Source organism: Rhea americana, unplaced genomic scaffold (genome assembly GCF_003343005.1).
Source record: "Rhea americana isolate MKP2758 unplaced genomic scaffold, rheAme1 scaffold_21, whole genome shotgun sequence".
In the NCBI taxonomy this organism is placed as follows: domain Eukaryota; kingdom Metazoa; phylum Chordata; class Aves; order Rheiformes; family Rheidae; genus Rhea; species Rhea americana.
This window is the reverse complement of record NW_028186258.1, coordinates 4,929,668-4,947,777: the sequence shown is the minus strand read 5'-3', so window position 1 is coordinate 4,947,777 and position 18,110 is coordinate 4,929,668. Positions and strand designations below refer to the sequence as shown.

The following is an 18,110-nucleotide window of genomic DNA, read 5'->3' as shown; positions in this document are numbered from 1 at the left end:
CCCTGAGGCGATGGGCGCGCGGCCGCGGCCGCTGCCTTGGGGCCTTTCTCCGCTGAGGGGGGTTGCGCTCCTGCCTTCCCTGGGGTGATGTCCTTCAAAGGACGTGCGACTCCGGTAGCTCATCTAACTGAACAGAATTTGCCACGGTCTGTTCATGTGAAATTTCTCCTTTTTTTGATGATTTTGTACACCAAAGCATGCATTACACCACCTTTAAGGTACACAATCTTCCTGTAAGCTTTTGCTTCTCGAAAATTTTTATTTCCAGTTTGCTTGCATGAAGCAGTGATCCTCTTAAAAATTCCAGCAGAGCGAGTAGGTTTTGCAGCCTCTCGGCGCTGGTCCCTTCGCCCCTCATAGGTAACCGGGACCTCCCTGCAGCCAGAAAGACTCTACAGACTGGGACAGAAATATCCCCTGCCCCCTGGGAACGCCCAAAACCTCCTCATTCCTCAGGCTATCTAGCAGGAAAAAATGGTCCCTGCCATGACACAGTCCTGCTCTTGTTCTTTAAAATAGGAATAGAATTAACACATGATTTATTAGCTGGTACAAACATATTTGAAAATAGCTGGTTCCAAAAACATCCCCATGATCACAACCTCATGAGGACTGACATCCATCCAGCTTGAGCTGGACTGAAACAAGATACGGTGCCTGTGAGACAGCAGGGAAGTCTCCCAGAACATCCTTTGTCAGGTCCTCAGATACATGGCCTGTTTCCTCCAGTTTAGCACCCACTCTGAAGGAAAAGATTTTCATACATGAAATCACTAACATCCTTGCCCTCTGAACATTCTCTGCTCAAAGAGACCTTTCTAAAGAAATCACACTCCACAGAATAAAATGGCACAATGTGTATTTTTTGACTCAATGTAGGACGACGAGGCCCGTGTGGTCCAGGTGGGCTTAGTCCCCACCTCTGGGGTTGCTAAGAAGGAGAGCTTCCTTTATAGGTGCAGGTTTGGGACTGCTTAATGCTGCTTAGGAAATCCACCTCACTTCCTCGGGGGTGGTTAACACTCTTAGCATAGACTGGATTTGCTTTAATGAAGTATGGCTAGATCAGAGCATAGCACAAGAAAAAGCAAGCAGACAAAATATGAATTGCTGATTTCCAGGCAAGCCTGGGTAACTATACTCTCTGGTAAATTCTTATACTAAACACTAAAGCTTTTATAGAAGCTCTGCAGCCAGTCAAAATTTTCACTTTCCTGAACAGGCTTTACCTCCTGTTTGTATGACTTATAGTTAAAGATCCATTTCTCTCTAGATTATATAACCAGAAGGCAGGGTAAAGAGGATTTGACGTATTGATTTCAAAAGTATGCAAGAGCATTTCTTTGTCTGTGATGGAGTAAAATGACACGCTCTTCTTTTGTAGTTCGAGGAAGACTCCAACCTTCAATGGTTTCTCCCTGTTTAATAATGTTTCTTGACCCCTATGCCATGCTGACAGCTGCTTTTGGGGACCTACCCATTCCACACACCAGGAATGCTCTGATCTTCCCAATTTATCTTTTCTACCAATCATTTCATGAGCAACTCCAACAGCCCATCCATCACTGTCCTTGGTAATTACTTCCCAGTAGTGGCACCCAGTAGAGAAGCTCTGGGAACACATCACTTGGCTGATGCAGAATCTCTTGGGTGATGGTTCATAATTAGAGGGATGGTTGGAAACCATTACTTTCCTGTTCTGGGCTGTGATTACTAAGCGCTGATATACTCTTGTGAGATCAAAGGTCACATCATCTGCCCCTAGAAGAGAGAAAGGAAAATATTCACACCTGCAGGTGACAAGAAGGGAGGTCGCCTCAGTATTTACCTGTATCCTTCATAATGCTGAAGGTGCATTGCTTCTCAGAACAGCAATGAAACCCAGTGATCACACACCTTAACCAAAGCCCAGTCCTGCACCACAGCAAGAATCATAAACCAAACACCGAGGACTGTGTCCTGAGGCCAGTGATTACTGAAACATTTAACAGACATGATCAAGTAAATATCCACAAAAGATTTGTGGACTCTAATGAAAGGTGATGGTGCTTGTCATCCCACAGGATGGATTTGATTCTCAACCATAGTCTTGCAACAAAATTAGCCTTTTACCAGTAATAAATACTGGCAATATAAAATAAATACAGTAATAAATGGGATACTTACCTTGCCTAAGAAAAATGATATAATCATCAATTCACTGGGACATGTTTTTGCRTGTTTTATCAGCAAAAACATTTGTTTCATGTTTAAGGCACAGCTGTAGTACAATACATTGACTGTAAATACATTTCTGTAAAAACGAGACAGAATTCAGACACCAAATGTAGTCACTACAGCTTAACACAGTAAAGATCAGTAACTGCTCATGCAGCAATGCATAATCTGCAGCCAGCACAAGCTACAACACAGGCTTATATACCTCCATAAAACAGGACTCTTACCCTTTTCATCTTACCTATGCTGTCAGGTATATTATTACATTATGCTGCAGTAATTGATTAATTCACGGTAACTTGATTGTATTTCTAAGCTTCAGTTGAAAAGCCAGATACCCTGATGATGTTTATAAGTACAGTTTTCTTCAACAGATCCACAGTCATAGTATTAATTTGTTTTTACTTGAATATTGTTACTGAAGAGTCACGCTAGCTTGCATACTTACACTGAGAAAACTGGCTTGAAATCCCTGGTCCTGGATTTTTAGCTCTAGACTCTGAAGATAATGAGCAGACCCTTGCTTCCTGATGCAAATCTGGAGGTTGTTCTATATATGAAAAAAGAAAGTGTTAAGGTGCTTCTTCAAAATGTAAATAGGACATATTTATGTTTCCAAAGGAAAACGTAAAATATAGTAAAACTAGCTAGTCGTTAAAGTTCTAAAAAAGGATTTTTTTTTCAATTGTGTAAATTACTGAAGGATGTGTAGGCAAACATTATTCATACCCAAACTATTAAAACACTCACTGTGGCCAGAACAGAGCAGTTAGAAGGTTGGGTGCGTGGATTAGTTTGATGTCATGTTGAAATTCTATATCCACATGAGCCAGTTTCTTTCATATTTCACCATGTTTACAGTGGTCCTCTCCCCCCCCCCTCCCCCCCCAGCATGCCATATTTCTTGTGTTACTTGCACAGGCATTTCACAAGCACTGAGTAATTTTTGAGTCTGCCCACTGAAAAGCCTGACATTCAGTCTTACAGATTTGAGGACTATTTCTAATTTTCTGTGATGCTGTAAGGTGTATTTATAAGACTTGTTTGCAGACACTTTCTGGTATAGTTACAGGATACGTTGGCTTTGTCAGGAAAGCCATCTTTAAAAGTTCCTGCCCTGTGCCTCTGCCCACTGATGTGTCGGTTGTGCTGTTAAAAATGATTGCAGAGCAGGGCTGTAAACTCAACTGCTGAAATAATCCAGGTAAGAAAAATCTTCAGGTAAAATTATGATTAAGTAACTTGGGTTTTTGAGTACTAGTGCTTGCAAAAGGCAAGTAGCAATGGAAAGAGTGGTAAGGGGAGGATTGCCCCTGAGTAGCAGTGGGGTTTTAGTTTAGTCTAAGTTGCTCTCAAAAACACTCACTGGGCTTTCTAAAACAGACAAACTGTACTTGAAAAAGGAGAATTCCACAGCAAAGCCCAAACCAATTCCAAAAGGCTTTGCCTGGACACAGCTTTTGATGAGAGGGTCCTTTATGCCTAATTTTAGCAGAGACTTCACTTTTAGACTCCTCTATATTTAGAAAACAATATTTAAACATGTTATGTTTCATTCTCCATTTCTAATCTACACATCTATCAGTTCTTTTCTTCTGGGCTCCCATTAAAGTATAATGTGGTCATGTTATCTACAAAACTGCAAGGGTTATTAGAACAATATGCACACTTGTTTTCTCTGAAGTATTTGTTTTGTTTTCCAATGTTACAGACCCATACATTTGTAAGAATGACTTTCCTACAAATCTTCAGTATGGAGTCAAAGCRGTGGCAAAATACAGCAGTCTCACATGTAAGGGTTGAGTGAGGTGGAGAGGCCACATGCAAGWCCCTGCTGGATCAACTCCCTCTAATAAAACAAGAGATTTCAAAAAACCAACCTGGAGGGAACTGCCCAGGGTATTTCTCCAAAAGTAACACTTCCAGTTGTTTCTTAAGATCTTCTACAGCACTTGTGACAACATCAATCTTTTCCTCATCAAGTGTAATTTTATCCATTGTTAAAGGTGAGCCTTTGTACCCATCTCTCTCAGGTAAGTTATCCTAATAACAACATAAAATAAGAATCAAGACGGGGGATGTAAACAATAACACTTATTTCATCTAGCGTATCAGGTGATACTATAGAACTAGAGTGGAAAAGCAGCAGTGATCTCTCTAATATATTATTCTTTGTGTGGAGAGCTTCCTTTATAAAATATGTATTTGAGAGTAATAACTGGAAATCTTACAGAAAATATGATCTTGATCAAGAATAAACTAACATATTTKTCCCCATGAAAACTAAGAATGGGGAATTCTTAAATTTATTATAATTTCCTTAATATATATATACACACACACATATATACATATATATGTACATATACACACACACATGCAATATACATGCATCACAAATTTGGTTTCTCTTTTTAAGCTTTCTTCTCATTCTAGGTATACAAACTCAAATTTTTAAAATGCAACAGGATGAGATCTAGCACAGAATACACAAGAGAGTGGTAATCCTCAATTGCCTACATTGAGAAATTGTGAAAATCTGCATCTGAGCTTGTCCTCTTAGTCTGCCTTTACAGTCTGTGGAAAGGCATTTTGAAGGCTTGATTCATCTCATCTGAAGGTAGGTGTCTCAAGTAGGGCAGATGACTCATGCTCTAAAAGTACCCGTTTCTCTTAATTAACTATAATAGGAGTCTAGATCAGATGTAAATATATAACGTTGCATGAGATGAATTCCAATCCAGGCCTCTGCGCTTTGCCCTGGCAATCCACTTCCATATCTACTGAGCTCTACTCCACATTCTCACTAGCTGATTAACATCGTTATTATTGTCTTCCACATCAAAATAGGCTTTGCAGAATTAAAAGCGCTTCTACTGCCTCTTTTAAGAGCCTTTGACAGATTTTTTACAAAAAGTTATCAGAAAAGTTAATGACTTTGTGAACCCTTTAACTTGCATACATGTATTTTTTTTTTCTGGAATAGAAAAAAATACATAATAAAGAATCTTAACCTTAGATTTGACTCAGGACGAGATTTAAGCAAGTAGTCTCCACTTCATTCCAGCTCRCTAACCTCCTTGGAACAAATCTAGTTCAGACTTTGTATCCCTATCTTAGGCCTTTCCTAGTATTTTTTTTCCCCTCTGAATTTTCTACTCTGAGCTTTCACTGGTAGCACTGACAGTGGTGGATTGCTATCATTGTCTCTAGTGAGAGTAGTGCAGTGGAGATCTGAAAGTACTCTGTACCTCTTCAGCCTTTTAAGAGATTTAGCTCAAGAGTTTCTGCCTACATTCAGCCACTTCATTTCATCACTTACCAGTCCTTTCTCCATTTGGGCTTTGATGTCTGTGAGCTTGTTCACTTCAGCACAGAGCTGGTCAATAACCTCTTCAATTTTCTGTTGAGTTGCTTGTTGCTGTTTTTCAATGAACATCAGTGTGTTTCTCTCCTGTCTTTCAACGTATTCCTTCATGCAACAGAAATCTTTAGTAATCCGACTTTTGATCTGAGATGTATATTCCTGAAAGGCAGAAAACATGGAGTTATTTCAGTTTGTAGAAAAGATGCATGTAATATGATAATCTACTACCTCATCTAATACACTCTTTGACTGACCTCTCCAGATCAGCAGCAGCTGTCTTTATTCAAAAGAATAAAAAATATTTTCACTGTCCTGCATTTCTTGCAATGGGATTTTGAGCATGTTAAGAATCTTGACTATTTTATGGTCAGCAGTCTTTGACCAGCCTCTTCATAAAYATCTATATTCCCTCTTTATGCCTTGCATCTTGCCTCTAAAGTTTCCAGAAGCATTCAGGCTACTCCTGGGATAGGCAGAAAAAGACAAAAACATGAAAATCCTGTGGCCCCCTTGTGCCAGCTAAGACAAGAGTTAATGCACCTGGTGCCATAGTCTATTCTCATCAGAAAAAATAAAGAGTTTTCAGAGTAAAAGAAGGAAACGAAAAGGAGATTCCTGCTCTGGGCTGGAAGGCTACACTGGAGTCAGTCATGTGCCTCCAGGTGGATGTGGAAATAGAAGCTAATTGAAGTTAATGAATGTACATATCTGTACCTTTGTTTTAGTCAGATCCTTCCTCAAGAGGTGGATGGTCTGTTCAGTCATTTCCAGTTGCTTGGAGATCTCATTTATCTCTTCCTCCTTTAAAGTGACACATTTGAATGTTTATCTATATAATGCCCGGAGAAAACCTGACTAGGCTAAAAAGCAGAGTAATAAAACCCTCTACATCATGGATATTAGTTATACACTGACTGATTAAAAGGGGGACTAGAGGACACAATTAATTCTGAATGTAAATAATCACAGCAAAGTCAACATTCAACATATATTCAAATGTAATTATGAGCTTAAGCCCTTTGCTTTACTGTAGAGATTGAAGATAACTGTCTTTTGTGCATGCAGGTGTGTATAATGCTAAAATAATGAGGGTCAATAGTCAGATTTTGCTCATCTCCTCAATCAAAATTTGGGTTTTTTTTAAAAGCTTTTTTTCTCTTTAAGCAGAGATCTAGATAATGAACCAGATCCACTTTGTGCCATTTGGGTAGGTGGAGCTGTAGCACCATATAAATAATATTTTGGTTAGATATTTCCAGTGCTAAGACTGTATAATAAGTAACACTGCTTAAAGACATTTATGAAAAGACAAAGGAAGGAACAGACAGCGACTGGGATACAAAACAACTGAAGCAATGCAATGCTCTGTCCTCCAGGATGCTCAGTGCTCAAGGTGAGGGATGGCACACGCTGGCATTACACTATTTGCCCATTGCAGGTTTTAACCAGAGGAATGATAAAGCAAGGGTGAAAAAATGGAGACAGAAACAAAAAACAGTAACAGAGAGATGCAGAGAAAGAAAAAGAAAACAGGCACAGATAGATTTACAGATGTCTAAGGTCTCTAGCCATTCAGTGCTCAACAGGCAGTGCTCTGCATCTTCTCCTAACACCCTCTTCGGCACATCAGTAGCCCTCTCAATGTGATCTTGTTACGAGAATGCTAAACTGGCATGTGAAAAGCAAGGTAGCCATGAAGAAAAAATAAAAAGAAGAAAGATGAAGTTAACTCAGTCCCAGCCACACCTCCATCTTCTCAGCCCTGAAAAGTGTATCCCCAGGGGTTACCGAGGGCACCCGGATCTCCTGGGGAGGCGAGGTGAGGGCAGGCGCCCCAGGCAGTCCCTGCATGTCCTGGGGGGCTGCCGCTAGGGAGCCCCGGGGGGCCTCTCGCTGTACCTTTTCCACATCTCTCCGTCTCGCTGAGCTCTGGCTGTCGCTGGCTCTGTTCAGTTCCAGCTCCTCCTGTCTCTCCAACTCTTTCTCCTTTTCCTCCCTGGAGATCAAGTTCACCAGAACGGCTAGCTCCCGGTTGGGCCACAAGTCCTTCAGCTCGAAGCCCTTGCGGCACAGCGGGCAGCTGGCACCCCGCTTCGTCTTGAAGTAGGCGGTGATGCAGGACCGGCAGAAGTTGTGGCTGCAGATCGTGAGCCGCACAGGGTCGGAGAAGTACGCCAGGCAGAAGGAGCACTTCAGGTCCAGGTCGGCCTGGAGCTGCTGGAGATCCACAGAGGCCGCCATGGCCTCTCGTATTTCAGTTTCGGTTCCTGCAGGCGCCTCCTCCCGCCTCCCCGGAGGAGGCTCTGGCGTGCGAGAGCTGAGAGGCGGTGACACGGTGGTGGGGACAGCTGTGCCCCGTGAGAGCAAAGGGAGAGAGCGGAGGACACCACAGGACAGAGCCTCTCCTGACACTGGCTCCGTTCAAAAACCGCTGTGCTGCGGCAGAGCTGGGTCCRCCCGCACAGCCGGGCCCCCCAGCTGAGCCAGGGCCATCCAGCTCGCCCCAGGCAGGGCCAGGAGGCTCCTGCAAAGCTCCAGCCTGGGACGCAGGCGCAGCCAGGAAGTTCAGTGCATGGACCAGCACTCCCCTCTTCTGGCAGCTCTAGTCCATGAATTGGTTTGGCTTAGAAATGAACTGTCATGCAGAGGGCTTGGTGATCCAGCCTTGCMTTTTACTGACTCTCCCAAAAAAGTTGCTGCATCTGCACTATTTCATTTTCTCAGGGAGTTTCTTGGGTTTTTTAACAGTAGAGTTGCTGACAGAGCTGGCCTACTGACCCATACGGGAGAGCAAGCAACACAACTCAGCAAGACCTGCACAGCCCCACCCAGGAAGTTTAGACTACTGATGGATGGCCTGATCCCTGCTGAGCGTTGTCTCCCATTACTAAGCTAATCTCAAAACAACAATTAATGYATGTAAAACCAAACCAAGACCAATACTGTTCCTCATACGAGTCAGTAGATGCTTTGCTCTTTATTYTGGTGGCTGTTGGATCAGGCTGTTACAAGATTTGCTTAACCACCACGAGCTCAAATTCAGGTTTTGTGCGGAGCACGGGATACACAGGGAAGTCTATGGGTGCGTATAAGCAAGCAAAACTCCTGCTGCAGATTGCTCAGGGTTAGATGGTGATGAGCTGGCTGAGACAGGCAGAATGARGATGACAGAATCATAGAATGGCTGAGGTTGGAAGGGACCTCTGGAAATCATCTAGTCCAAACATCCTGCTCAAGCAGGGTCACCTAGAGCATGTTGCACAGGATCTCCTCCAAGTGGGTTTTGAATATCTCCAGAGGAGGAGACTCCACAACCTCTCTGGGTAACCTGTTCTAGTGCTCTGTCATCCTCACAGTAAAGAATTTTTTCCTCATCCAAGATCCAACTCAACTAAYTTTTACACACTATTGCACACACAAAAAATACCATTTCACTAATCCCTGCACACATCAGGACTTCCTCATTCCTGCAGAAGAGGAAAACTATTCTGGGTATCTCAGACTGGCYGGCAAGTATCAGCAAGAAATGACAGCTTCACCAGAAACTTAGCTTGCAAGACTTCCGCTTGATTTGCAAACTAAGGCAGTATTAAAAGAGAAGAATCAAATATCTGAATGACTGGCTGCTTGGTAGAACGAAACCTCACACTCTGTCTGGCAAGAAAAAGCTCAGTGCACTGTATCAGCCAGTGTAAATCTTCACCGATTCCTGCATAAAACGGATTAAGTGGTACCTGATCAGGAGGCATTCACTCTCCACTTCCAGGGCTGGTACTCATTCACTGAGTGTCTTCAAGCAGGTCACTGAARGTAACACTTTTAAAGTAGCTTCTGCCTTTCAATGCTCAGTTTAGACCAACTCATTAAGTGACTCTAGAACCCAGAGCTTCAGCTGGACTTCCAGGAGGACAGATCATYATATCTTCATCTTGAACTCATAATGTCTTGGTTGGGGCACCACTGTCCAGGTTAGTTTTGGAAAAAATTTGGTGTTCAGATTTGCCACTTATAAAAAAGTCAAATAGCAGAGACTGCCAAAAGCAAGGAGCTAGGGGTATTTGCCATCAGATTGATTCCATTACAATATCCTCTACAATTCAAATATGACTTTTATTTTAATAATTTCTGTACTAGAAATATAACACTGTAAAAGACATTAAACCCATTGAAAACAACCCTGTCCCTGTCTGAAGATGAGCTGCAAGCAGGTGGAGCACAGCTACTAAGCTTTACATATGCTCAGTGACTGCAAGTGTGCATAGCACTGCTTGGCTCTGCTCCTCCCAAAGACAGACATCCAGTGAGTCCAGCATGAATTGGCATCTTAGGTCTATCTGACAGGACACCCTGCATCTCTTTACCTCTTGATCACTGGCTTTACATACTCATGTAACAGATGATCACATTCACCAGCAGGATATATGTCACAGGCTGGACTGTAAAATACATTCTGCAGGAGGTATAGGAGTCCACTTCTGACCTCAGACTGAGGCCAGAGGGGGAAGATCTGGTATAACAGCACCTACAGGGATCCTCAAGGAACTGCATGTCAGTCTCTCCTGGTGTAAGCATTTCTCTGCTGACCTTGTTCTTTTTGCCATAAGACAGCACTGGCTGGTTCATCCCTACATCAGGAGAGGAAAGCCTCCTCCTCTCAAAAACAGACAAGGGAAGGAAGGAAGAAGGCACTTCATGCAAGGTTCTGCAGGGACACAGATCCTTTCTAAACATCTGTATCTCCCTCTTACTCATTTCTCTGCTGTTTCCCTTCTTGTGCCTTCAGCTGTTCAAGGAAGAAGTCCTCTGTGCTAGTCACTCACTGCAGGGCCTTGAGCACTGTCCTTGCCAACAGGAAGAGGCCACAGAGCAGTGCTGAAGAGAACCAGAAGTACAGTTCACTGGAACTCAGTGCTAGTCTTAGCCAGTCAAAGGCTGGGCAAGGACCCCATTCAAAGCATCTATCCACTCCCTCTGCTCCCTGTCGTTCTCACACATAAACACAAATTCTCTCGTTGGTGTGACCACAGTGATCCCTGGTTTCCTCTTCTTCATCTGGAGTCCCTGGGGAAAGCCAGCTCGTACTTCATAACCCTCATCTGTCCTTCCGATAAAAACATGGCCCTGTTCAGATGAATCCTAGAAAGAAGGAATCAGAAAACATCCATTAGCTAGTTGACAGCATGGCTCCAGCAGACACTGACATGGAGCAGGAACTGGGGAACCATGGAAAGGACATCGCTCTGATGACAGGTAGCAGGAAACACAACAGAGCTTTTTTTACACTCAGAGGCATTCTCCAAAGAAAGAAGCAAAGACCAACCCTTGCAGAGCTGGCTGGTAGATGTTCAGAAGGAGCATGGGAGGATATTCTTGGAGTCAAATGTGTCAGAAAGTGCTAGGAAGTGTTCAGTGTTAGGAAGCACAACACTGGGGCTCTCAAGCCTCTGTTAGTAGTATTCACCCATACACCCACCTGTAATAGGGGTGGGAGTGTGTGGGCTATAAATCCTCATGGCAGGTACAGTGATTTTTAAAAGAGCTAGATCTTTCTCATGGCTACTGAGAGGGCCAGAGTTCCCAAATGGCTCAGCTCCAAAGAGATCCAGCAACAAAGGAGATGAGCTCTTGGGAAGCCTCTGCTTCAGTCTTGTGCAGCCACTGGCAGAGTGGGATAAGAACAGCATTCCCCACTCTGCGAGAGGGCTTGTGGAACAGTGAAGAACACTCTTCTTACCAGTGGATTTTTAAAGTAAATCAGGATCCTCTCTTGAGAGTCCAGGCTGAACCAGCGCACCTTAAAGGCCTCCTTCTGCTGCAAGGAGATGGCGGAAGTTCTTTAAAGACCAAGTCTCAAAGGGGAGTTCTGCCCATTCAGGGTGGATCTCTGGGCTTCTTTTCTGACTCCAAGCTTGAGTTCAACTTCACTTTAGCCCTATAACTGGTAATAGGTAAGTCACTGCTGTGTGCAGACCTCATCTCCCTTCTCTCTGGGTTCACACTACAGATTTGTATTCARTGACAGTCCTTTAGATGAGGCAAGAAAATTTTGCTCTACAAGTGATCARACTCAGGTTTCAGGAAGTTACAGCAAACGAATTAACTGAAAACACTGCAGAGAACAATCCCTGGGCCAGTGGCTGTCATGGGGAGTGTGTGCAAGCAATTTCAGCATTTTGATTGGGGAGGTGTTTTTAACATTTTTAAAAAGTGCTAATTCCATCTGCTGTGCTCATCTGAACATGCCTTGATCTATTCACTCCCCTCATGAATTAAGAGTCCTCTTCTAGGGCTCACTACAGTTTAAGCAGAATTTAGGAAAGCACACGAACAAACTATCTCTCATGGCTGTGAGCATATTCTGTGGTAGCACCTGCAGGAAGATCTACTGTGACACTAGCACTAAGTGTGGCAAAAAAAACCCAGTGTATTCAATATCAGCATTTTACTACTGAACTTTTTAGTGGGACTTTGACTCAGGACTCCTTCAGCAGAGAGCAAGACAAGAGGCAGCAATGTTCAAACAAGACCTCAGGTCTTTCTCTCCTCCAAGCAGAGTCTGAACTCCCCCATTCCATTCCAAGAAGTAGTAGCCAAATACTCTCCTAGAAAAAACAAATGAAACTGTAGACTTCACTGCAGAGTATTTGCTTAATCATACTTCCCTGCTACAAACAGATGTGACTTCTGATCAACCAAGTTTAAGAGGGAAGTAGGGGGAATCAGCATGTGATTTTCTGTTCTAGAGAGCTGCACAATTCTAGAACTGCAGTTAACAGACATACAATACAGCAACCCATTTAGTATTGCRTAACAGTACTTTGCATTTCCACCATCACATAATCCACCTTGCTTTCCCTTCAAGGGGGACCCTCCTTCCCCGTCTTATTTTCYGTCCAAAATTAAACATAATTCTAAAGAACATTATAGGCTACTATATAATCTCATTTATCGATCCAGGAAGCAATTGGTCACTCAACAAATCATTCACTAGTAATCACCACAGCATTATCAAATATTCTCTGTCTGGAARAATCCTGTTTGCCTACTGCCAAATATGTGAGCTGAACATACCTTTGGTCCTGTTTTCTCCATATATCCTTCTTTGATATAATTTCTTGTAATCCTGGGTATGAGCTAGGAGAACACACACACAAAAAATGTCTGCCATGTCATTCAGGTTCACTTTTCTGTTCTGTTTCTGTCAAAGCAAATCACCATCAATTTTGGCTTTTGGGGCTTTTTTTTTGGCTGCTCAGTAAACGGAAGTTCGAAATAAGAAGGAACACACTGGTTTTTTCTTTTTTTTTTTTTTTGAAAGATTACTCTTTAAAAGAAAGATTAGTCTTTAAAAGGATCACATGGAGACTTCCTGGCTCAAACACTGAGTTCCTTTTTTGCAGGTTTTCTACAGAATGGCCATTCCTTCTACCTCTTCTGGCTATTCCCAAGGTTCACCTACTAGCTTGGGTTACATGCAGGCTGGCTGTTGTCTGGTTGCTCTGAAGGAGGTGTTAATTCTACCTACCTATGATCAAAGCAGAGGCTATATTAAAGAATGCAAAGGACATCAGAARAAAAAAAATGTTCAGTGATGCCCACTGCCTGGAAAGAAATAACCTAGGAGCTATGACACAGCACCTTTGTGTTTACTTCAAAAACTGATAGTCCTTCATTTCTGTCTCTAAGCGAGCAGAGTACTAAAGACTATTTGTGTTGGCACTAATAGAGAAACTGAGCAGTAGTGATTAGACATATCACTCTTCTTGTTATCACAGTTTGTATGGTTAAACACAAATATATTCTGAAAACTAGGCAAAGATTTAGATTGTATGTCCCAATCCCATGAGAAGGAGGGATAAAGGTTAAGGGTGAAGTTTTTTTTTTTATCTAGAAGTTCATCCATATCCAGCTGTGCAGACAGAAAGAGCTTCATATATATCAGATAACAGGGAAAACAACGGCACAGTCTCTTAACAGAAATTATCAGAGCTGGCTCTCCAWGTATTTCTTGTGCAACTGTTTCTGTACATCTGCTCTGTAGATGTATTTTTACCCAGTGCCATCACACAGCCAGAATCTAGCCAGCAGTTCTACTCAAACCTGTCAGCTTCATATACTGCAAGGCTGCTGCCACCAAATCACAACCTTAGCACTAGGCTGAGGCACATCAGAAACTGGGCATCGTGCAGGTCTCCAGGATAGCCTGGGATGACAGCTTCCTTTTCCCAGAGAAGTGTGAGTGTGGCTGGCATTTCCAAAGCTGCATGCTGCTGTTTGAGCACCTAGCTCCACTACAAGTGAGGAAATGTTTTCTCATGCTGTGTTTACACAGACTGCTTCAAGCCCTTTGTGGTTCTCACCTCAGGCTCAGGAACAGCTGGGAAAGTCGTTCTGAGGTAATGGTAACGTGCTGCCCGAATGGCATTGAACCAGTCAACAATCTCCTAGGGGAAACAGCAAATGCAAACATAAAGACAAGAATAACACAAAGGGATAAGAGCGCTGCCTCTGCAAAATGCCTTACTCCTTCCTTTGACTTTACAGAGACACATTTTCTCCCCAAAGGGTAGAGTGTCCATGACTCATCCCAGACATCTGAGAAACATTAAGCCTCCAAAATATTTTTTTTTAAATGTCCCTCTAGGAAGGTCCCAGACACCCTTGGCATGTCTCCTTGGGGAGTCATCCTGTTCTGTGTACACAGGCTTTTTCAGTTGATTCGGTTATAGAGTGTTTAAAAACTTTTGTACCTGGAAAGACTTGAGAACTATGGTAAGGGAAATATCAGGAATCTAAAAAATCCTTTAGTCATTTTTTTTAAAATGATGAGGTATTGGGTAGAGGTAACACAGAACAACAATATATTGAATTTATGGAATATCTTCCATATGTGTCAAGAAGGTTTTAAGTAATATAACCACAAAAGTGTATAAAATCATTAGATAAGTATCTTACAGAGACTTACGTATGTGCCTCACTGAAGCCTTAAGACTATTCAGTGTGTGAAGTTGAATATATGCCCTCACAGAACAGGAGCAAGATGAGACTATAGTTACTGATGTCAAATTCTGCAGCTTTCTATATTCTACAAGTCTAGTAATTTCAAATAAAACTAGATCTTGTAGAAGCAGGGTATCTTATCCAAAATACAGATCCAACATCTGAGAATCTTGTTTGTTCCAAGAGCTCTCTGGTATTTACCTTTCCACTTTCATGATAGACGAAAAGGTTCCTTGTTTGACCATCTGTGCTGTACGTGATCTGCAGCCCATGAATATGTTTGATTTTCTCTGTCTGGAACATCGCATTCAGAGTCTCAATGCTGATAATGGCCTTTGGACTTCCAGACTATGGAATTAAAAGCATCAGTGTATTAAAGCGCTCTTAGAGAAGGTAGTGGATCACAGATAAACTTTATAAGAATTAGATCCCTACTGAGCAGAAAGCCAGCATCCTAAAGTATCTGCRTATCAGATATACCTGATATATAAAGCCTTGATTATCTGTGTCACATAAAATTACTTATACAGAATGACTCCCTTTCCTTGCCAGGGCTGGATGGCTGTTTAAGAGGGGTGTTTCTGAACTGCAAGGGATGAGTTCYCTCTGCAGCCTGACAGTTGGAGAACGATTAACAACACTCTCCCATGAAAGAGAGACACATTRGAGAAGATGTTGCAGAAGATGCTGAGAGAATATTTTGGTAATRTAAGAGGTAACAGCTGCCAACAGACTACTTCTTCATGTTGCCACTCAACTGCCAGCATCCCTTTCCTTTATTTACTAAACAAGAAGGCCGCTGAGGGGCTAAGTTGAGGGATAAGGAAAAGGGTTATACTCAAAAGARCAATTGCCTAAGATATCACAGATGTCAATAGAGAAGTGTCTTGGCTGCTCCAAACACAGGCTGGCAGAGACAGACCTGTGCTGCTATTTGCTGGTAAACAGTAGGGTCTGCAGCTGGATATTGAGCAGTTTACCTACAGCCAACTCTGGCTGAGGAACTCACTTCTTTGGTGTAGTACTTCATCACCCCTTCCCCTGCTGATAGAATAAATCGCCTCTTCTGGAACTGTCTGCATTCCCGTCCACGCTTCCAGAGGAATCCTTCACGGCTACCTGCAGATCAGACCAACACAAGTATCAGAGAAGAGCCACGCAATAGCAGGACCACTTATCTACAGAGTGATGTAGCACAAAGTTTCTAGCCTCTTTCCCATCTGAAAATTTTCACCTCAAGTGAAAAAAAAAACTTATGAAAACTAGAGAACCGTAAGATCACATGTGTGAGCTAAAAGCTCCCTGTACTTATCTAAAGTGTCTTTTGGGGAGCTTCTTTTCATAGTTACAGACTCAAAAGCAAGGCCTGCACATCTAACAGCTCAAATAAGCCATCCTTAAACATCTTCAAAGTTGCAAACACATCACTGTGCTGTTGGCCTTAAGGCTAACACCCTTTTCCTGGCAATCCTAACTTTTACCTGCAGAACAAGGATCTTGGTAGACCCGGGTGGCAACAAATTCCTCACGCTCATATTTAGCTCTAATCCATTGTTCTCTTAAAACCCTGAAAGAGGAAAACATGGATAAAGCTGATTTACTTCAAATCCATTTTCACCAACCGAAGACATACATAGAGGGAAGAAGGAATTCAGTGGCTCTGCAGCACTGAATAAACCAGGAACTTACAAACAGTCTTGGGAGCGAGGGATGTAGTAGTAGGGAGGGACTTTTGCCTCATATTTAGCTTTGGCACRGAGATTTCCATGATTCTTCATAAACTGAAATATAGAAGTTTCTATTAGGTAGACAACTACAAAATCAATACTGCATCATTAACATAAAATGAAACTTGGATCAAAGGGAGCCCTGCACTTTTTGATCAGTCCTGCCATAACTCTCTGTGTATCTTTGCATAAGTTTATAGATTTACTTTGGCACTACCACTTGCACTTTTTAGGTGGCTGACCCTTTTTAAGTTGGTTACAGTTCTGAATCAGACAGAAAGGAGCACAAGATTACAGTTGTTAATTAAAAGGACAAAAAAAAGAGAACATATATTTTTGTGATCTCCCTATACCATCTCCTCCTAGCCCTAAACTGCAGCTCATATAATGAACACAATTCAGTAGAAAGATGAGAGGCTRAACCAGCAGTTAAGAGGGGTGTTTTGCTTACTAAGCAGAAGGTACTATCTGAAAGTACCTGCAGGCTTCCAGACCACAAGGTGCAGTTACCACGTGCTAAATAAAAGCCCACTGCAGGTTTTTAGAAACACAATAGCCCTTCAGCATGCTTTGAGCAAGCAGACACACACAGAGCCTCCCTGTTTACCCCCGGAGTTAACGGGGCTCTGTGTGGCTCTGCTCCTCTGTCCGTGGTGGATGGCAAATGAACTGCGAGACAGATTATGCTGAAATGTGGAGGAAAGAAAGTGAAATCTCGCTTTATCCTCCCGTACCTCTATAAGATCGTTCTCCCAGAAGTCAAGCCAAAGGGATTTGACCCTGCTGATTTGAGGAAGATTGCGATGGATCCCAGAGCAATTCAAACAAATGAATATTCCAAGTTTGTAAGAAGTCCACTCTGTACCTAGACACAAACACAAACAACGTGCTAATRCATGGGGAAAGGCACAGCCATAGGCAAGGGCAAAAAGCACATCCGATTCATTAAATCCAGTCACAGTATTTTCAGTTGTAACTTCATTGTACTCACAGAAACTGCACTTGCTTTCACCAGCAAAAAAATTGTGGCCATGCATTTATAGGCTTTTCCGCTATTTGTTTGAATATTTGTTAAAAATTAACATGACTGCACAGGCAGCCTAGCAGCAATGCAAAAGCTAATTCAACCAGGACAACTCTCGTTACCGAACTGACCGTGGCAGGATGTCATGGACAGCGAGCGCTACTGAGAGTGCAACCACCCAGAGCCAGGAGCACGAGGGGCCGCTGCCTGGCGAGGGCTCTGGCACCCGCCTGCTGCGGTGTCCCCTAAAACAGCCTCGACGAGCTGATGCTCAGAGGCGCTGCGGGTGCTCCGGCAAGCTCCTTTCCCGAGCCGCCTTCCACGGCGTCTCCCGTATCGCCTCGTGCACAGGCTGCTCGTCCCCTCTCTCCAGCCGCCGTGGGCTGCCGACAGGGGCTCGGGACGCCGAGGGCGACTCCTGCCAGGATGGAGCGTGGCTGCCGGCTCGCCAACGGCCTCCGTTCCCACGCGCGGCCACAAAACCGCCTTGCTCCATCTCCTCCTCCTCCGGCCACGCGTGACACCCGGGACAGCTGCTGGAGCAYGGGGGCTGCTTCCTGCCCCACGCCGGGCTCTCCCGGTCCCGCGGCGGGAGCCTCCGGGCTCCCTTCTCCCCTTGTGCCGCGGGCGGGCAGAGCCCCGAGGGCGGCACGGCCGAGGGGGCCTTACCCGGCGCCCCGCAGTCGGCGCAGCGGTCGTTCCCGGGCACCCTCAGCAGCTCCTGCAGCAGCGACTTGTTGCGGTCGCGGTCCATCAGCGCCGCCGGCGCCGGGAG

At 43.6% G+C, this 18,110-nt stretch overlaps 2 protein-coding genes across 3 annotated transcripts; both read right to left on the bottom strand.

The window, feature by feature from the left end:
- Nucleotides 1–524: 524 nt before the first annotated feature.
- On the bottom strand, nucleotides 525–8,055 carry RNF135 (ring finger protein 135). The gene is made up of 6 exons (XM_085304654.1): nucleotides 7,484–8,055; nucleotides 6,299–6,385; nucleotides 5,540–5,743; nucleotides 4,098–4,260; nucleotides 2,666–2,767; nucleotides 525–1,761 (listed from the first exon to the last, which is right to left on the bottom strand). Exons 1-6 carry the CDS (start codon nucleotides 7,823–7,825, stop codon nucleotides 1,226–1,228), a joined length of 1,434 nt encoding a protein of 477 aa, XP_085160780.1. The 5' UTR covers nucleotides 7,826–8,055; the 3' UTR covers nucleotides 525–1,225.
- A 1,494-nt stretch (nucleotides 8,056–9,549) lies between these two features.
- On the bottom strand, nucleotides 9,550–18,104 carry ADAP2 (ArfGAP with dual PH domains 2). 2 transcript variants are annotated; one of them, XM_085304652.1, is made up of 10 exons: nucleotides 18,005–18,104; nucleotides 17,046–17,176; nucleotides 16,274–16,365; nucleotides 16,066–16,151; nucleotides 15,594–15,703; nucleotides 14,786–14,932; nucleotides 13,945–14,028; nucleotides 12,656–12,718; nucleotides 11,319–11,396; nucleotides 9,551–10,720 (listed from the first exon to the last, which is right to left on the bottom strand). In XM_085304652.1, the coding sequence occupies exons 1-10, from the start codon at nucleotides 18,087–18,089 to the stop codon at nucleotides 10,502–10,504; spliced, it is 1,095 nt and encodes a 364-aa protein (XP_085160778.1). In that variant the 5' UTR covers nucleotides 18,090–18,104; the 3' UTR covers nucleotides 9,551–10,501. The 2 variants fall into 2 exon arrangements, with proteins under 2 accessions (XP_085160779.1, XP_085160778.1); XM_085304653.1 differs by lacking the exons at nucleotides 11,319–11,396; nucleotides 12,656–12,718 and having other exon boundaries at nucleotides 9,550–10,720.
- Nucleotides 18,105–18,110: the final 6 nt, after the last annotated feature.